Source organism: Drosophila suzukii, chromosome X (genome assembly GCF_043229965.1).
Source record: "Drosophila suzukii chromosome X, CBGP_Dsuzu_IsoJpt1.0, whole genome shotgun sequence".
In the NCBI taxonomy this organism is placed as follows: Eukaryota; Metazoa; Arthropoda; class Insecta; order Diptera; family Drosophilidae; genus Drosophila; species Drosophila suzukii.
The window spans coordinates 12945628-12964248 of NC_092084.1; the positions used below are offsets into that span (position 1 = coordinate 12945628).

The 18621-nt window shown below is 38.4% G+C and overlaps 4 protein-coding genes across 7 annotated transcripts in view; 1 reads left to right on the top strand and 3 right to left on the bottom strand.

Moving 5' to 3' along the window:
• Positions 1-2099, bottom strand: part of Muc14A (Mucin 14A) — an 81578-nt gene extending 79479 nt beyond the window's left edge. Inside the window, exons 1-3 of the mRNA XM_070997236.1 lie at positions 1832-2099; positions 1396-1762; positions 822-1323 (exon numbers count right to left, since the gene is read on the bottom strand). Of these exons, the coding sequence (XP_070853337.1) occupies positions 822-1323; positions 1396-1762; positions 1832-2099 (1137 nt within the window). The remainder of the gene's footprint in view (positions 1-821; positions 1324-1395; positions 1763-1831) is intronic.
• Positions 2100-3608: 1509 nt separating this feature from the next.
• On the bottom strand, positions 3609-6683 carry LOC108018996 (uncharacterized). The gene is made up of 8 exons (XM_017086606.4): positions 6315-6683; positions 6144-6248; positions 5938-6081; positions 5624-5735; positions 5432-5565; positions 5235-5375; positions 4983-5162; positions 3609-4574 (listed from the first exon to the last, which is right to left on the bottom strand). Exons 1-8 carry the CDS (start codon positions 6516-6518, stop codon positions 3831-3833), a joined length of 1764 nt encoding a protein of 587 aa, XP_016942095.2. The 5' UTR covers positions 6519-6683; the 3' UTR covers positions 3609-3830.
• Positions 6684-9023: 2340 nt separating this feature from the next.
• vap (RAS p21 protein activator vap) lies at positions 9024-15278 on the top strand. Of its 4 annotated transcripts, none has more exons than XM_036820601.3 (9): positions 9024-9046; positions 11050-11427; positions 11594-11707; positions 11790-11862; positions 11982-12391; positions 12713-13562; positions 13633-14539; positions 14606-14756; positions 14918-15278. In XM_036820601.3, the coding sequence occupies exons 2-9, from the start codon at positions 11220-11222 to the stop codon at positions 15064-15066; spliced, it is 2862 nt and encodes a 953-aa protein (XP_036676496.1). In that variant the 5' UTR covers positions 9024-9046; positions 11050-11219; the 3' UTR covers positions 15067-15278. The 4 variants fall into 4 exon arrangements, with proteins under 4 accessions (XP_036676496.1, XP_016942342.1, XP_036676498.1 ...); XM_017086853.4 differs by having other exon boundaries at positions 9039-9170; XM_036820603.3 differs by lacking the exon at positions 9024-9046 and adding an exon at positions 9241-9433.
• A 548-nt stretch (positions 15279-15826) lies between these two features.
• Positions 15827-18514, bottom strand: LOC108019123 (pre-rRNA 2'-O-ribose RNA methyltransferase FTSJ3). The gene is made up of 2 exons (XM_017086855.4): positions 16565-18514; positions 15827-16506 (listed from the first exon to the last, which is right to left on the bottom strand). Exons 1-2 carry the CDS (start codon positions 18420-18422, stop codon positions 15899-15901), a joined length of 2466 nt encoding a protein of 821 aa, XP_016942344.2. The 5' UTR covers positions 18423-18514; the 3' UTR covers positions 15827-15898.
• Positions 18515-18621: the final 107 nt, after the last annotated feature.

The following is an 18621-nucleotide window of genomic DNA, read 5'->3' on the forward strand; positions in this document are numbered from 1 at the left end:
GCTTCCACTGAAGTTGTTTTATATTTTTCCGTAATGAAATTTTTTCCAGTCCCACCTCTTGCTTGAGATACGCTTGTTTTACCTTTCGTGACTTCCGAAGTCCGGCTGGTTGAAATACATTTGCAGATGCATGAGTCCTTGCCGTGTTTTAATTGACAAGAGCAATCACAACCCAAAGTTGAATTGAATACATTTTGCATTGTCAAAGTAGTCGTTTCTTTTTTAGTAACACCATTGGATATGTTAGGGGCCTCGATTGTTGTTTCAATAAATGAAGAGCTCCTTAATTCAAATGGTAATTCTTTAGTAGGTGCCACTTTTGATTTTGAGTTTTGCTCAGTGGTGCGCTGCAACGTTGATTGAAAAACCGTTTGATTATATTGTGTTTCATTTTTAATAGCATTTACAGGCATTTCTTTAGATATGGTTTCTGTCATAAATTCCGTTTGTTTTTCACTAGAAAGTGATTTTGCTTGCTCTGTTGATAAATATTCAGAGCATTCATCACAGGCTTTTTCGGAAGTGGAATATATACTGGTTTCATTTAACTCAGTACAAAATTCGCAAGACGACTCTGGAATAATTGTTGTATCCATCGAGGATTTTTGGTGTATATATGATGAGTTTGGATATCCTATACTAGAAGTTACTAATATAAATTCCGAGCATTCATCACAGGGTTCATCGGAAGATGAATTTGTACTGGTTAACCCAGTTAACTCAGTACAAAATTGGCAAGGCAACTCTGGAATTATTGTTGTATTCATCGAGGATTTTTGGTGTATATATGATGAGTTTGGATATCCTATACTAGAAGTTACTAATATAAATTCCGAGCATTCATCACAGGGTTCATCGGAAGATGAATTTGTACTGGTTAACCCAGTTAACTCAGTACAAAATTGGCAAGGCAACTCTGGAATTATTGTTGTATCCATCGAGGTTTTTTGGTGCATATATGATGAGTTTGGATATCGTATACTAGAAGTTGTTGATACAAATTCCGAGCATTCATCACAGGCTTCATCGGAAGAGGAATATGTACTGGTTAATCCAGTTAACTCAGTACAAAGTTCGCAAGGCGACTCTGGAATTATTGTTGTATCCATCGAGGTTTTTTGGTGCATATATGATGAGTTTGGATATCGTATACTAGAAGTTATTGATACAAGTTCCGAGCATTCATCACAGGCTTCATCGGAAGAGGAATATGTACTGGTTAATCCAGTTAACTCAGTACAAAGTTCGCAAGGCGACTCTGGAATTATTGTTGTATCCATCGAGGTTTTTTGGTGCATATATGATGAGTTTGGATATCGAATACTAGAAGTTATTGATACAAATTCTGAGCATTCATCACAGGGTTCATCAGAAGAGGAATATGTATTGGTTAACCCAGTTAACTCAGTACAAAGTTCGCAAGGCGACTCTGGATTTATTGTTGTATCCATCGACGTTTTTTGGTGCATATATGATGAGTTTGGATATCCTATACTAGAAGTTATTGATGAAAATTGGGAGCATTCAATACAAACTTCCTCCGAGGTAGAAGATAATTCTGAACATAATTCGCACGTTGATGTTGAATCCGAAGTTGATAGATTCATGGCCGTATTATTCATTGGCGTCGTCTGATCTCGTAATATTATTTGGTTTCTTGCTTTTAATACTAAGTTTTCTCCTCTCATGTAACGTTTTGTTCCTGAGCGTTGTAGTGGGTTTCGTTCGGGCTCAATAGTATTGCTCGGATGCCATTTCGATACTGAAAGTGGTAATGATAATTTAGTTTTTGGGCTTATCGTACTTGTAACTGATTGTAATTGTGAAGCACTTATAATATTTTTGGTGACCATAATATTTAAATATCCCGCTTTAATGATTGGCTTCGTTATGTTGTTTGATAAATAGATATGTTTCTTTTTTAAATGGGAAAAGTTATAACTTTGCAATGATTCATGGGAACCTGTATTTCTATTTGCGTTATTTTTCAAATAGTGAAAATAGTCGTTCGTTTCGGTCGTTTTCCTTGCCGACAAATATTCAAAGAATTCTGATTCTTTTATTTTGTTTCTTTGGAGTCCATCTTGAGGCGTAATCATGCGCCTTTGAATTAACAATAACAGCCGCAGAATTGGATTAAAAATATTAAAAAAATATTGTTTTACGTTTTGCCAAAATGTTGGAATCTTTTGTGCACTGTCCAATAATTTAGTACGTTTTAACACTCTTGAGAAGCTTTGCACCTTAGAATACATTTTTTATATTATCAATTATCCAAAGGAATACACTTTCACAACAACTCACCCTTAGTGCACTGCTCTTCAAATTGATCTTCCCAAGTAAGTTCCTTGTGCTTTGAAAAGATTCAGTTATGAATTCAAATGAACTGCATCGTTTTAAAGTATTTTTCTTACTTATGAAACACTCTATTTGTTTTTGTTTATATAAACTCTGCAGAATTTTAAGGGTTATACCACTCGGAGTAAAGGTTATTTTACTTTTAACGCGACATAATGACACAATTAAGTTCTTTTCAGTATGTTTGCATACAATTTCCTTTTTAGAAACTGTATTTTGATTTAGAGTTGATTGCGAATTTGTTTGATTTATAAAATTATCCTTTTCAAAATTTGTGTTATCAATGGTGTTGAATAGGTTACTCTTACAAAAGATATAATTAATGACATCGTTCTTCCAATATTTCTGTTCAAATTAAAAAATCAGAATTAAGTAAGTTTTTAAAAATATTTGCCAAAACTTACCCTTAATAAGTCAAAGTTCCAATCTGGAAGCGTATTTAAACTATTTTTAGATGTGGGATCTGGTCTAATCTTTGATTTCGTAGATTTTAAATAATATTTGTATCTTTTTGTGCATTTTTGATACGTTTGATTACTAAAAATTTGATAAATTTCTTGAAATCGAATATCAAACTTAGTATAAGTAAAATATGTTAAACGTCGATCATGAGAAACCGATGGCTTATATAAATATAAGTTAAAGGCTACGTTTTGATTGGAGTCTTGAGCCCTTATCAGTATTTTTTTTGGATTATAAGTAAGTCCTGTAAACAAACGTAATGTTTTCTTAGAAGCAGAAAATATAATTGCAGCTTAACTTACCTGCAAAAAAAATAATAACAACGACCAGAGTAGCCCAAAAATTAATTAGCAACTGCATTTTCAAGCTTACTTAATATGTCGGCTAAAACGGTTTTTACTTTTGCGTTACTGGTCGCAAAAGTAAAAACAGTTTTAGCCGACATATTAGTGAAGGGTTCATTGATAAATAATTACTTTAAATTGAATTTCCATGCCTCATAATTTAAGAAAAGACGCTTAAATGCAATTAGTTACAACTCTAACCTACTAACAATAAAGTGGTCAAAAAGTGAAAGCTCTTATTATATATCAGATAGTCAACATGGTGTAGTCTTCAAAGTTATTAAAGAAATATTTAAAGTCATAAAAAAGAAACAAAAATATTAACATATTATCAATGAATTAATTTAACCTTTTGCTAAGTTAACCGCAACGTATTAACTGTCACTGAAATATAATAGGTATTTCTTATATCACACATCAAACTAAATTCAACCAAAAGCTTAATATATTGTACATAAGTGCTCATATATTCAATTTCAGGCTTATAAACATAAAGTACTGTACACAATTGTATGCTCTCGTAAATAAGCGATATATCTAGGTATTTGAATCGAAGAATTCTTTACCTTCGCTGTCAAGGCCCCAAGGAATTTTGAATGCAATACTAATGATTTAATAATGCTGGAAACTTGCAAATGTATAAATAGAACAGCAAGTAAATTGATGTCAAACTGAAGCTTCGTCAGCTTTTGTCTCCACAATGCGGCTTATGATGGGAATATCTTCGACCTTCGTAAAGTTGGCCAAGGAATCAGCATTTAGTATGTTTTCAATATAGTCACGTCTGAACTTCTCCCACTTTCGTGTCTTGAGAAAGTCCGTGTACAAAGCCTCCCTAGTTGGGATATTACATTCGATATAGAAACGCTGTCGCTGCCAAATGTTGCCAGGATTTTGTGCTGGCTCGAAAAGCCAAAACCGTGGTATTAGGATACACTGTACCGTTGTCCTCGCCATTATTACGCGATGATGCATTTTCTCGCCCAAACCAAAGATCCCGCCATAGGTCAGTGAGCCAACGTCAATGAAATGCGTTTCATAGTGCTCCATGCCTTCCGATTCCTCGACAATGGTTCGATGCGAATGGCTCGAGGCGGTGAATATCTCCGAACCCTCCGACTCGCTCTCAACATCGCCCACCTCGCTGATGACGGGTGAGATGGGCGATCGTTTGCCGGAGTTATCACTATACCGTTCCTCGGCCGGATCCTCAGACATGTCGTAGGTGTCCTCGCCTTCGTCTGATATGTACAGCTCGTACTCCTCCCGCACCTCCTGGCGTTCTGCCTCCCGCATTCGCTGTCGCAACCGTTGCCGATTTCGACATGTATCCCTGGTGGATCTTCTAGGTGGCGGTCTTTTCATCTCAGCGCAGGCTCGCTGTATCTCCTTGAGACCCATTTTTCGCAGCTTAAAAAAAACAAGTATGTCATTAGCAGTCAATACTCTAAGGCTATTTAGTATCTACTGGTTGTGGGATGAGTATTTCTTATCCAGACCCATAAACCTACCAAATTTGAGTACTATAAATATTGAGTTATAAATTATAATGCTTTGCTAAAGGTGTTTATAATAAACTTAAATATATTATGGTTAGTTATTTTACTAAATTAACTAAAAATTACAATAAAATCGATAATATTACAAGGTGAGGCTTTTATTCGGTTATATTCGATGTATGTAATATAATCGATGAATCTAATGTTTTAAACAGTAAATCAGTGGTTGTGATACATTTGAGGTACCCAAATAGTTTTAAAATTTGTATTACAAAATGTGATATAGGGTTCACACATATCCATATTTTTAAACACTTACTCCCCTTTTCTTGCTTTGGTTGTTCTCATCCAGCGATGAACTGGACTGCATATATTCATTGACGTCGAAAAAGTCGTTGTTGGCATTGAATTTGGAGCCAACTTGCATCCCGAGGGCTCCGGACTCCTTTTTAGATACAGTTGCTAGCTCAAATACCTTCTCCCTGTCAACAATATTCACCTGTAGAGAAAGAAGAAACATATTGTATTTTAATACATAGAAGATTGTATAGGAGATGATCAGGTAAAAAACCTTCATGTGGAGGCACTGTAAAACGACACATTCGCCGCTGAGAACAAAGTAGACATAGCTCATGGAGCCCAAATCCTCGGTGTAGATCGTCTCCAAGGGATCGAACTGCTGAATGGTTCCATACTTGCTGGCATTCACAATCTAGCAAAATGTTTAGGGGGTTATAATATAGACCAAGCTTTAAGTAAAGCACTTACTTGCTCCTCGTTTAGAAAATTAAAATAGTCAAGAGCCCGCAGGGCAGACTTCTTTTCCTGCCACAGCTTTTGCATGTGAGGTTGCAGGACAACTTTATAGTTCTTATTAAAGACTGCCAGTAGCTCGCAATTAGCTGTAAGAAATATATAGGAATTACATATATATTCCTTGTAAAAGGCAATCAGTTTAACTTGTGGCAATGTAAGTGTTGGTTCTGGGTGCGTCTTCCATCACGTCGATGTCGCCAATACAATCGCCGGGGCCAAAAATAGCCTCTGATTGCAGTTCATAAGTCTTGGTGGCCTATAAAATACGAAGCTTTAGATATTTTTATATAAAAACATTAGTTTTTTGTATCATAAAAGGGAATAATTTCAATAACCAAATTAAAAAGCATTTAACAGCCTTCGTTTATCTAAAAAAGAGAAGGAACAAGTTAAAAAATTGTTTTTAAAAATAATTTTGTATTTTTTAAAAAGATGATGGAACCATTCAAACAGCTTACCTTATTTAAAACATTCCTAGACATTTCCACTTCTCCAGCGATTATAAAATAAATCGTTACAGGGAAATCCCCCTCCTTCATAATAACGCGTCCGGGAGTCACCGCCATGAATTTGACATGCGGAACAAGACGAGCCCGGACTTTCTGCAACAGAATAGGCCTTATAAGCAACATGCAATCAAAATAAACTAAAAAGGACTACCCACTGGTGTAAATTTTGAAAAGCACGCCAGATTTGCCACAATGTTGCACAGTTTCTTTCTGTCTTCGACGGTACGCGTAGAATGTGGAGTGCGCAGTAGTGATTTCTCCTGAAATTTGTATAAAATACTGTTTTATAAATACTCCTGTCCCATATATAGAGTATCAGTACTTACGGCCATGGTCATCATGCCGACTTTACGCTTCTGTCGCACCAACATGGCCACATTCTTCTTCACATTCAGCGAAATTCCAGTCTCCTCGGTGGCTTCATTTAGCCACTGCATGTTCAGTATTACGGTTCGGACGAGCTTTTTGAACCGATTCTTTGCCGCCTTTTTTGCCGGGGCATCAAGCCCATCGCGTTGACGCTTCGACATGGTGGCCTAACTTATATTTATTTGGTTTGTTTTTGCAATATCCATGTAAAAACTATCTGTTTATCTTATGTTTACTGTTGTATCTCTCGTTGGTTGTTGTACTAAAACCCACAAATGTCAATGTTTTTGATTATTTGTGTTTAAATGATGGTATGACATATTTCCCAATGACAACTCCATACTTGTGTTTGCCGCACAAAATCAAAAACAAATCTGGTCTCACTAGTCACGATAACTTTTAATCGGATTAAGGTGATTACACCGATTCTAACCTAGAAATGTTTTATTTTTGCCATTTTTCGCAAAAAAAGTGATGTAACCCCTTACAAAAAATGGGAAATTTAGTCAAAAAATAAATTTTCCTAAAAGTGATAAGGATCGTTAGCATATTAAGCAAGCTGCTCAAAACAGTCTGTCTTTTAGCTGTACGCCTTGATTTAGCTGAGCTACGATGAAAAAACCGAAAAAAAATTCGCATTTTTGACAAAAATCTGAATTTCGTATTTTTGACAAAAATTTGAACCCTTTTTTCGCCATAAAAATTCCGTTTTTTGGCTGCCATAACAAAAATATAAGTCAGAATGAGGAATGTCATACCTCGTTGGGCTCGTAGTTTAATTGGCAATCCAATGGCATTCTAACCTGGAATTTTTTTATTTTTGCCATTTTTCGCAAAAAAAGTGATGTAACCCCTTACAAAAAATGAGAAATTTGGTCAAAAAATAAATATTCCTAAATGTGATGAGGATCGTTAGCAAATTAAGCAAGCTGCTCAAAACAGTCGGTCTTTTAGCTGTACGCCTTGGTTTAGCTGAGCTACGATGAAAAAACCGAAAAAAAATATCGCATTTTTGACTAAAATTTGAATCTCGTATTTTTGACAAAAATTTGAATTCTTTTTTCGCCATAAAAATTCCGTTTTTTGGCTCCCATAACAAAAATATAAGTCAGAATAAGGAATGTCATACCTCGTTGAGCTCGTAGTTTAATTTCCAATCCAATGGCATTCTAACCTGGAAATTTTTTATTTTTGCCATTTTTCGCAAAAAAAGTGATGTAACCCCTTACTAAAAATACGAAAATTGGTTAAAAAATAAATATTCCTAAATGTGATGAGGATCGTTAGCAAATTAAGCAAGCTGCTCAAAACAGTCGGTCTTTTAGCTGTACGCCTTGATTTAGCTGAGCTACGATGAAAAAACCGAAAAAAAATATCGCATTTTTGACTAAAATTTGAATCTCGTATTTTTGACAAAAATTTGAACCCTTTTTTCGCCATAAAAATTCCGTTTTTTGGCTCCCATAACAAAAATATAAGTCAGAATAAGGAATGTCATACCTCGTTGAGCTCGTAGTTTAATTTCCAATCCAATGGCATTCTAACCTGGAAATTTTTTATTTATGCCATTTTTCGCAAAAAAAGTGAACCCTTTACTAAAAATGCGAAAATTGGTCAAAAAATAAATATTCCTAAAAGTGATGAGGATTGTTAGCATATTAAGCAAGCTTCTCAAAACAGTCTGTCTTTTAGCTGTACGCCTTGATTTAGTTGAGCTACGATGAAAAAACCGAAAAAAATTTCGCGTTTTTGACAAAAATCTAAATATCGTATTTTTGACAAAAATTTGAACCCTTTTCCTTGATGAAACTACTAAAAAAAATCAATAATAATTATTTCTTAGTTTTGTTTCACCTCTTTTAATGATATTTTTAAGAAGTTTTGACAATTTTGGAGTGCTTATTTGTTTTACATTTAACGTTCCATATCTGACGTGAACTTATAGCCTGATTCTATGGGCAAATTTTGGAACATATTGCTTACGACTCATTATGCTCAACATTTGATCAATACTAAAAATGCGAAAATTGGTCAAAAAATAAATATTCCTAAAAGTGATGAGGATTGTTAGCATATTAAGCAAGCTGCTCAAAACAGTCTGTCTTTTAGCTGTACGCCTTGATTTAGTTGAGCTACGATGAAAAAACCGAAAAAAATTTCGCATTTTTGACAAAAATCTAAATATCGTATTTTTGACAAAAATTTGAACCCTTTTCCTTGATGAAACTACTAAAAAAAATCAATAATAATTATTTCTTAGTTTTGTTTCACCTCTTTTAATGATATTTTTAAGAAGTTTTGACAATTTTGGAGTGCTTATTTGTTTTACATTTAACGTTCCATATCTGACGTGAACTTATAGCCTGATTCTATGGGCAAATTTTGGAACATATTGCTTACGACTCATTATGCTCAACATTTGATCAATATTTCGACAGTTTTTGAAGAGATATCAATCAACGTATTTCTTAAAACGCGTATATTAGGTATTCAGATGGCTAATTAGGAAACGTAATGAGTAGTGTGTGTATTTTAATATTGCAATGGAACCAAGATATTATAAAGCGCCAAAGCGGCCAAAATGTGAAAACAGAGACATCGTCAAATATCGCAAAAAATATCGATGCGTAATGCATCGATGATTTTTGTACATCACTAGCAATTGAATTCTATCGGGTTGTGGCTATCGGTACGGAAGAAATTTTAGTTTGTTGTAAAAATGATATTGTTATGAATAATATAAAATAAGCTAATAATAAATAAAGGTTGCCAGCAACGAGCTTTGTTGTTTTAGTTTGGTGTTCCAATACAATGTAATGTACATATCTGCGTATATATTTACACACGCGCATTGCCCGATAAATGTTCTGTGTAGTGTAGATGGTTTTTGTTTCTTGGGGAGTTCCGAATATGAAAAAGAAAAGAACTGGCTGTGCTAATGATTCATTGTCAAAGGAACAGAACCGAACAGAACACAGCCCAGAAACTTGTGAATCCAATCCCAGTATTTATCCCGCATGAGACATCATGATGATGATGATGAAGATGATGATATGATGACTCTTCGGGTCGTGGTGTATGTATGAAGTAAAGAACCGAATGAAATTGTGTTCGGCTCGTTTGGCAAAAAGGGCTTAGCCTAAAGTTTGTGTGTGCTGTGTGGTGTGTGTTGTGTGGCTCATATTAATTGCTTGTGTTTTAGATAGATGTGATGTACAAGAGGGTGCAGCAGTCCCCAGTAGTTGAAAAACGATACATATATGGGTGTACCGACTTCCAGCTCACTTTGCACTCCAGACCAATAAGTAACGGGAAAGATACACGGCAAAACGGTCTTACGTTGATATCTTAATATCCTGAAAATGTCTACATACATATATCAAAGTCGGCCGGTGATGCTAATGACTAATATGTATGTACGTACAGTGGTTTAGATTATTTCGTCCATAGGTCTAATTAAAAAATATAGAAATTTAATAAATATATTGCAGTTATATCAAGACAATTTCTTATTGTATCAACATAAAAATAAATAAAAAAATGTTTTACTTCAGTTGTATAATTTGTTACTTGATAAATATTATCATATTTTAGTCATAAGTGTTGTTTCTAAAAAAAGAAAATTAAAAAATTTAAATATTTTAGATATCTTTTATACTCCCTTCCCAATAAGACTTTATAGTTTATTCAAAAAAAGGTGTGAGTCACTTTATAAAATTCCCTATAAATTTAAAGACAATAGGAAATCCGCAAAACCCAAAAATTTCGGATGATTTTCAAACTTCGTCTGATGACTAAGGGACCTGTTTCTTGATTTCATGTTATCATTTATGTCTCGTATGGAGACATCGTCTAATAAGTAAAAACATATGTTCCCAATTAAAAGAAAAAGAAGAAGAGAACATTGACAGCTGATCTAGGAAGGGCGGAAAAGCTGATCTACTACTTCAGTGTTCTTTAGTTTGAGCAAAATGTTGGTCAAGTAAATTTGCACTTGTAAAAATCTATACTGCATTCTCCTTTACCATATGGTTTCGGATTCTTGTATATACTTTTCTATTCAGTTTTTTCGATCACTGTCTTTGTTCAATAATTATTTTTTTTATGTATGGTGCTGGTTTTATCAAAAAGATTGCTTCCTAGTACTTAGATTTATTTTTTCCATCTAGCATAGAATCAGTTGGATTATATCTTTTGCTAATTCGCAACAATTATTCCTCGTTTCTCTAATCGCGTATTAAACAGTATACATGATCGTTAGATCCTTGTCAAAAGCCCTCGGACAGGATTCACCGGTATCCTTTCTTTCGTTGTAGACTGATTGAAAAATTTTCTGAATTTATCCCACCGATATGGCGATGAATATGTTTTTATGGTAAGCCATTCCACAAATTGTTCATTCTATCCCTTACAAACTTCTCACATTTCCCTTTCTTTTTCGAAGAAGTCATTTGTCATTCTAGTTAAAATGAAAATCAGTAATAAGTCCAAGTCAACATTGATCTATGTAGAATAGATCCTAAAGATGGTTTAAAAAATAGTAGTAGTTCAAATATAAACAGACATTTAAATGGATTTTGAGACCATAGAACAGGATAGGAAAACGAAAAATGTTGATATATTTACAGCATTTATTTAAATATGCAAATAATCATCTAAGAGTTCCCATTTGTTTCTGGTTTTTTTTTACAGCTTGACACATAATCATCGCGGAAAACTGAATACAATCACCAAAGCTGCCGTTTTTCCTAAATAATCGCAAACAAATCGATGCTATATGTGGCTTTTATTAAAAGGAAATTCGCACCAAGTTAAATATAGACTAAGATTCCCATTCACCGAGCAGAGATCATAAACCAGGTATGGCGGACCTAATACATTTGGGAAATATAGATGTTGTCATCCAGAAAGATAAGCCCGGTTCGCCAACGGGCTGTTCGGATGATGGAAACCTAGGTGGTCTTGGTGGCATGAGTGGATTGGGCATGATGGCCGCCGGTGGCATTGACCTGGGTGACTTGGCACAGGAATTGGATCACGATGAGTTCGATGGACCTCACATGCTGAATGGTAAGCGGGACCTTTCATGTGTGGTGGTCGATTTAGCCCCCTACACTAATTTATTTTAGAATTGCATTAGAAAAGTAGATTGAATCGATAGTATTTGTGGTTTTTAGTGATATTAGCCTGGCTCCAACTAAATCTATTTCTGTATACCAAACAATCCCTGTTTTAGGTGAACGTCCTGCGATTATTGCTCCTCCCGAAAGTGAATGGTACCATGGACGACTGGATCGTTACTCTGCAGAGTCTCGTCTGCGGGGAAGCAGTAAACTGGGTAGCTATTTAGGTGTGTATAACTAGTATACAATATGGTGGAAAAGGTTTTAAATTAGATTTTTTTTATGCCGCTGCAAATAAATGCTGAGCAGTTCGTGAAAGTGACCGCAAGCCTGGCTCCTATGTTCTAAGTTATTATGGGCGTACCGGCATAAACCATTTTCGGTAAGTGATTTTTTCCTATAGCTAAGATTATTGTGAAGGTTTAAATAATTACTTTGTGGTTATATATATTATAAAGAACGTTCAACTTTAATATTCTATATTATTATTATCTTCCATAGGATCACAGCCGTATGCGGAGACTTCTATATCGGCGGACGACAATTCATTTCCTTGAGCGATCTAGTCGGCTACTATACCTCATGTAGTGACCTACTAAAGCGCGAACGATTGGCCATACCAGTTGCTCCGCCGGAGCCAGTTAACGATAAAAAGCGCGTCGTTGCCATCCTGCCTTATACAAAAATGCCAGAGACCGATGAACTGAGTTTCCAAAAAGGTGATATTTTCTTCGTACACAATGACATGGGCGATGGCTGGCTGTGGGTGACTGCCCATCGTACTGGCGAGCAGGGAATGATTTTCAGGGAACTAGTGGATGACCTGGATGTATCCATCGATCCGAATACCGTCTTCCCCTGGTTTCATCCGAATTGCACCAAAAACGAAGCCGTCGATATGTTGGTTAAAGGTATGTACCTTGTACCCCATATTTATATGATATACAATATATATTATACATGTTTAAAGTCCGTAAATTGGAAATCCCCTAGTAAATAATACATTTATATACCCACTAATCGTACAGTCTTTATTTAGATACTTCATTTTTTATTTGTACGATTACATATCTAGTTATATTGTTTTTCCCCATGATTTAAAAGTTCTTAAATTTTAAATCATTTAAAATACATTTGTAAACCCACAACTCGTTGAGTCTTTTAATTAGATATTTAATTTATTATTCTTCCGATGACATTTCTAATTATATTGTTTTTCCTTCTCTTTCTAGCTGGACCGGGAAGTTTCTTGGTTCGTCCCAGTGACAACTCGCCGGGGGACTACTCCCTCTTTTTCCATATTAACAACCAGATCCAACGCTTTCGCATCGAGAAGAAGGGCGTGCGCTACTTGATGGGAGGGCGGACATTTGAATGCCTGGATGCGGTGATAAATCGCTATCGAAAGGAGCAAATCGTCGAGGGTCACTCACTCAATCATCCGGTTGTCAATGGCATACAGCCAGAGTTCAATCAGCAATATGTTGTGGAAAAGGCCGCCGAAAAGATATATGCCACACTACGCGAATGCCGCGACCAAATTGGCCTTAAGAAGATCAAGGGCATCAAACACCATGGGCATTTGAACAAGAAATCGGATAAAACGACGAAATGGAAGCAATTATATTTCGCATTAATTAACGATGGCTCTGAGACGCAACTATGCTTCTACGACAATCCGAAGAAAACCAAACCGAAGGGTCTGATCGATTTGTCGTGTGCTTACCTCTATCAATGTCACGATTCCCTGTGGGAGCGTCCATACTGTTTTCAAATAGTCGAAAGGGCCCTGCCATGCTTGGCCACGGTGACATATCTGTGTGCTCCTAGTCAGGAAAGCTACGTGGAGTGGATCAATTCCCTCAAGGCCCAGTGCGACTCGCAGCTGAGTCGGGCCCAGAAGAAGGTCTCACGTCTGCGCGAGCTCCGTTGTCTTAATCTGCATGTGCTAGAAGCTCATCGCTTACCATTTAAATTAGTGCCACATCCATACTGCAGTATTTCGCTTAATCAAGTCAAGGTGGGCAAAACACGTGTCAAAATTGCCCCCGAACCTGTTTGGGAGGAGGAATTTGTACTAGAGTAAGTGTTCTCTATTATAAATATCCTTCTTTTTTCTCATTTTTTATATTTTTGATTTATTTAATTGCAGCGATGTCCCTCCAGATGTTGTTTCCTTAACCATAACTTTAATTTCACGCGGAAAACGAGGTAAAGACTCTGAGGTGGCCGAGCTAACCATTGACTTGTCTAGTCTGAAGAATGGCCAGGAGACTGAGGGCTGGTACCAACTCACCGGCATGACGCCGATGGGTGAATGGGGCTCGTTGCGTTTGCGTATGCGTTACCTCGACGATCTTATAATGCCATGTGAGGAGTACAGTCCTCTGCAGCAATTGCTCCTCGAATCAGAGCTCTATGCAGTGAAAGCACTGGCCGAACTCTGTCACAACGATCGGGTTCCTTTGGCCACAGCGCTGCTGCGTGTCTTTCGACAGGAGAAAAGGGAAACGGAATTAATTCGAATGCTGTGCCAAGCGGAGGTTACGCGCGAAAACGAGACCACAACGCTTTTCCGGGGCGCTTCGTTGGCCACCACACTAATGGATCTATATATGCGAACCGAATGCAGCGGATTCCTCCAGTCGGCCGTCAGCGAAACTGTGCAGCGCATTTTGGAGAGCAAGCAGTCGGCGGAATTGAATCCCACGAAAATGGACGTTAACGATGATGCCTGCACGAATGCAGAGTTCCTGCTGCAGATCCTTGATCTGGTCACCCAGTCGATATTCACTTCACCGGACGCCTGTCCCCGGAATGTGCGTTTTATTTGCTGCTGCCTGCAGAAGGCTGTGATGGCTAAGTGGCCGACAGAGCGGCTGGTTCGCACCCGAGTCGTCTCTGGCTTCATATTCTTGCGCCTTTTATGCCCAGCGCTGCTGAATCCACGCCAGTTTGGCCTGGTCAGCGAGACGCCACCGATGGCAGCCACACGTTCTTTAGTCATGGTCGCCAAGTGTCTGCAAAACCTAGCCAACTTGATTGAATTTGGCGGCAAGGTACGTAGGATTAAATTGGGTTGACTAGTACATAATTCTGACTTTCCCTTTCTTTTTATATTTCAGGAACAATACATGGAGGTTGTCAATCCGTTTATTTTGAAGAACAAGGAACGCATGATTGTTTTCTTGGATCAACTGTCCTCCGTTAACGATCCGAATCAACCGCTTGGAATGTTTGTCGAACAGAGTACAAATCTTAATTCACAAGACACCGGTAAGTTATTATTTGAATTTCTTTTATAAGTTAAGAAAATAAGGCTATTTCAGTGTTCAGTGATATATTCCTTTTCAAAATTAAATTAGATTTTTTAAGAATTCCCTAGGATTTCCCTCCTTTTTAATAAAACAATCATATTATTTTTACGATTTCCCAAGGACGCGAGCTGGCTACCTTACATCACATCTGTGTCTCACATTCGCAAGAACTTCACGAGCTCTCCAACATTCTTTCAATTAAAAAGCTTGTCACTGTTACGGACATGTTGACCAAGCACAAACTGAAGTACCGCGAGATGATCAGCTAAAATAAAGTGCGAAGACCGGATAATAATTGCGATGTCTTCTTATCTACAAGTCCCTTCATACCTTTTTATAAAAATATATTTATATGTGTATACTATTAGGAATACATAATATAATAAGAACTCATAATAACTGGTTGAAAATTGTATTGGAATAGTAAACAGAATATCATTTATAAAAATTATTTATATGAAATGAAATAATATTTAACAGACCGGTATGCATTTATTTATTATTAGTATCATTAAACTTACTTATAATACACACTAGCTTACACGGATTACTCCGTATAGCCGCAAACTCAGATATTAGAAATGGTTTTGCTTTTGATATTGTGTGAAATTTAGAGCATTTGTGTCGAATGCGTCACAATACACAACTTTTATGCCCAAATCCAAACATTTTTTTTCGAAAATAACGCATAAAATCGAAATAAATTAATGAATTTAAAAAGAGTGCAAAAGACTTCCTCTGAAAACATATATTGCATTTTGATATGTGAAAAAGGTTTTTATTTGGCATCTATTCAGTAAAAAATGCATTGAAAGTCTTCAAAGCCGATGTAATGATGATCCACTTTAAATAAGTAAGTAAGAAATTCTTGCATTCCGGTAAAACAACGTTGAGTTAATTAGATTTTATTTATATCGGAATTTAAAAGATGCCCTTTATAACTCTAGTCATTCAACAGTTTCTATAAAGTACTTATTTTTAAGGTATATATAGCACCGGTGAAGGTTATGTTTATACTAAAAAAAAGCCTTCTGATTTTTAACATATATTTAATATCTATAAAATTATACATATTTTATTTTTTGTTAGATGTACATTTTCTCAACGGCCCTTACGACCTTTGCCTCCCTTGCCACCCTTTCCGCCCTTGCCCTTCTCGCGCTTCTTTTTTGCGTCCAGGGACCGCTTGTCCTTCTTCTCACGAGGATCCACCACTCGATAGCGACCCTTCACGCCTGCTGGGCGGCGGGCTCGGCGAGCTGCCGACTGCTTCTTGGCCACCACATATGTGACCTCCTTCTTCTTCTCCTGGGCCTTCTTGTAGACCTTCTTGAGCTGCTTGGACTTTTCGTGGTTGGTGGCATCGGAGTTCTCCATAATCTTCTCGGCCATTTTCTTGGCCTTGGCCAAGCGTTTGGTGGCACGACGATGTTTGCGTGCCTTGGCCTCCATAACCTTCTTGATGGGACGCACATTGACCTCCTGCAATTTGCGCTGGTACTCGGCTGTCAGCTCCTTGGGAACTGGCTGTGGCTTGGTCATGTGCTCCTCCTCGTCTTGTGCAAACCAAACGGGAAGGTTCTCATCGTTGAAGGCATAGCGATTCCAGGCGGCATCGATCACGTCTCGGCGTGTTTTCTTGTTGCGTGTTATAAAGGCGCCCAAAGCCATCTCATTTTCGGTTAGGCGAACCTTTTTCGCCTTTGTTTCTGGAAAAGGATAATTACAATAAGTAACAAGTATTTATTTTAGCTATTACTAACTAACCTGGATTCGTTTCATCGCCATCCTCGTTGGCTTCCTTGGCTTCATCTTCGGAATCGGATGACTCTGAGCTACTGTCCTCTTTCGGGGCCTCATGTCGTGCGCGGCGCTTGGCTTTCTTTCCCTGGATTGCCTGATCATCTGCGTCCGCGGTGAGTGTGCTCTCACCTAAAACCGACACACCCTTGGCCTTATATTCCTTAGCCAGATTGTCCAGATCGTAGGTTTCCTCATCGTCATCCGACTGAATGTTTTGCAGGACATCTTTCTCATACCAAAGCTGTACACGCTGCTCTCTCTTTGTATTCTTATCGCGAAAATCATTCGACTTAATCAGTGGATTCTCAGTGCGCTTTTTCCTCTTGTTTTTACCCTTTGAAGTGCCCTCTTCATCGTCACTGAGGCCCAGACCTTGTTTATCATTGATTTGGTCTTCGTCCTCTGAGGCTGCGCTTTCTTCCTCATCATCGTCGTCATCGTAGTTAAGATCATCGTTAATATTGCCCTCATCCTTGTCGAAATACTTATATTTCGGCAGCTTTTCTTGCTCGGGCGCACTCTCATCCACAGCGAAGTCCGGCTGAACATCTAGCAAACCGTCCAGCTCATCAGAAGTTTTTATATGTTTCAGTTCGAAGATTTCGTGTTCTGTTTCCTCGACGGGACCATCGTCTCCCTTGATCACCATATTCAGGTTCATCTTCTCGTGCAATTTGGCCTTTGTCTTGAGGGTCTTCTTACGCTTACGCTTCAAATCCTTCTTCTCCTCATCCACAATTGTATCTATTTGCGTTTGCAGCTCGGCATCTTCCATGTCCTCGATTTCTGCCTGTGTCAATGGCTTAACCTTCTCCTCCTCAGCATCTGGGACGACCAGGGCATCCTCCTTCTGCACGAACAGCCCCCTGACATCTTTCCACCACTGAACCAGTCCCTTGATATCCTTACGACCCAGCACCTTAAGATCTTTGCAGCACTCCAGGATCTCGACGGTGGTCTTCTTGTGCTTGGCAATGCGTTCATCATCGATGCCAATGGAACCGATGCCCTGTAAAGCAGTCAGGGCGTTTTCAGCCTTCATAAAATCCGTGGCGGCCAGTTCGTTGCGCAGGGCAATATCCTGAGCGGTATAACCCTCGGCCTTGATGCGCTTCTGCTTCTCGGGATGCAGCAGACTGCTCTTCTTCTTGGCATCCAGATCGAGTTCCTCGAACACGTACTTTGAGTCCAAGAGACGGGGATCAATGTGATCGGGGGCAATGTAGCCCTGGCAGACGACGAATATCTCAGCGGACTCCTTACGCGAGGCACTCGGCTTGGTGGCGTGCACCTTCTTGAAGAGCTGCTTGAGGACCCACAGTAAGGCATTGTAGTCCTTGGAACGGAAGACCTTGGTGACGAACCAACCGCCGCTGCGCAGGAACTGTGTGGCCAACTTGAGGGAATTGAGGGTAAGACAGATCTGCTGGTAGGCATCGTACAACCAGTTTCGGCCCACATTGGGGGCACCGTCGTGGAGGACAACGTCAGCCTTCCAGGACTGCAGCTCCTTGGTCAGCGACTGGCGGCACTTCTCGGTGGTGATGTCCTCGACCAGGCCAATGCAGCCGGCGATGGGACGGATGGGGAACAGATCCACGCCGATCACGATGCTGGACACGGGCATGTTCTGCTTGGCCACCTGCATCCAGCCACCGGGCGCTGCGCACAGATCCAAACATACTTGCGACTGCTGGAGGAAGCCGAACTTGCGGTTCAACTGGATTAACTTGAAGGCGGCACGGGATCGCAGACCCGTCTCCTTGGCCAGCTGGTAGAACTTGTCCTTCCTGGTCTTTCCAACTTTCGTCTTCTTGCCCATTGCGCCTGTGTTTCCACTTAAATCGGGCTAAAATCAAATCGAGTTCAAAATTCGTGCACGTGCACGTGTTGCCAACAGTAGAACTGCGTTAATCGGGGTATCGATGTATCGATTGTGGTGTACTACAAACTAGTATTGGAAAATGTGGAAATGTTTCTTATAGTGAGTTTAGACTAGTCGCATCATAGCCGAGTATTCT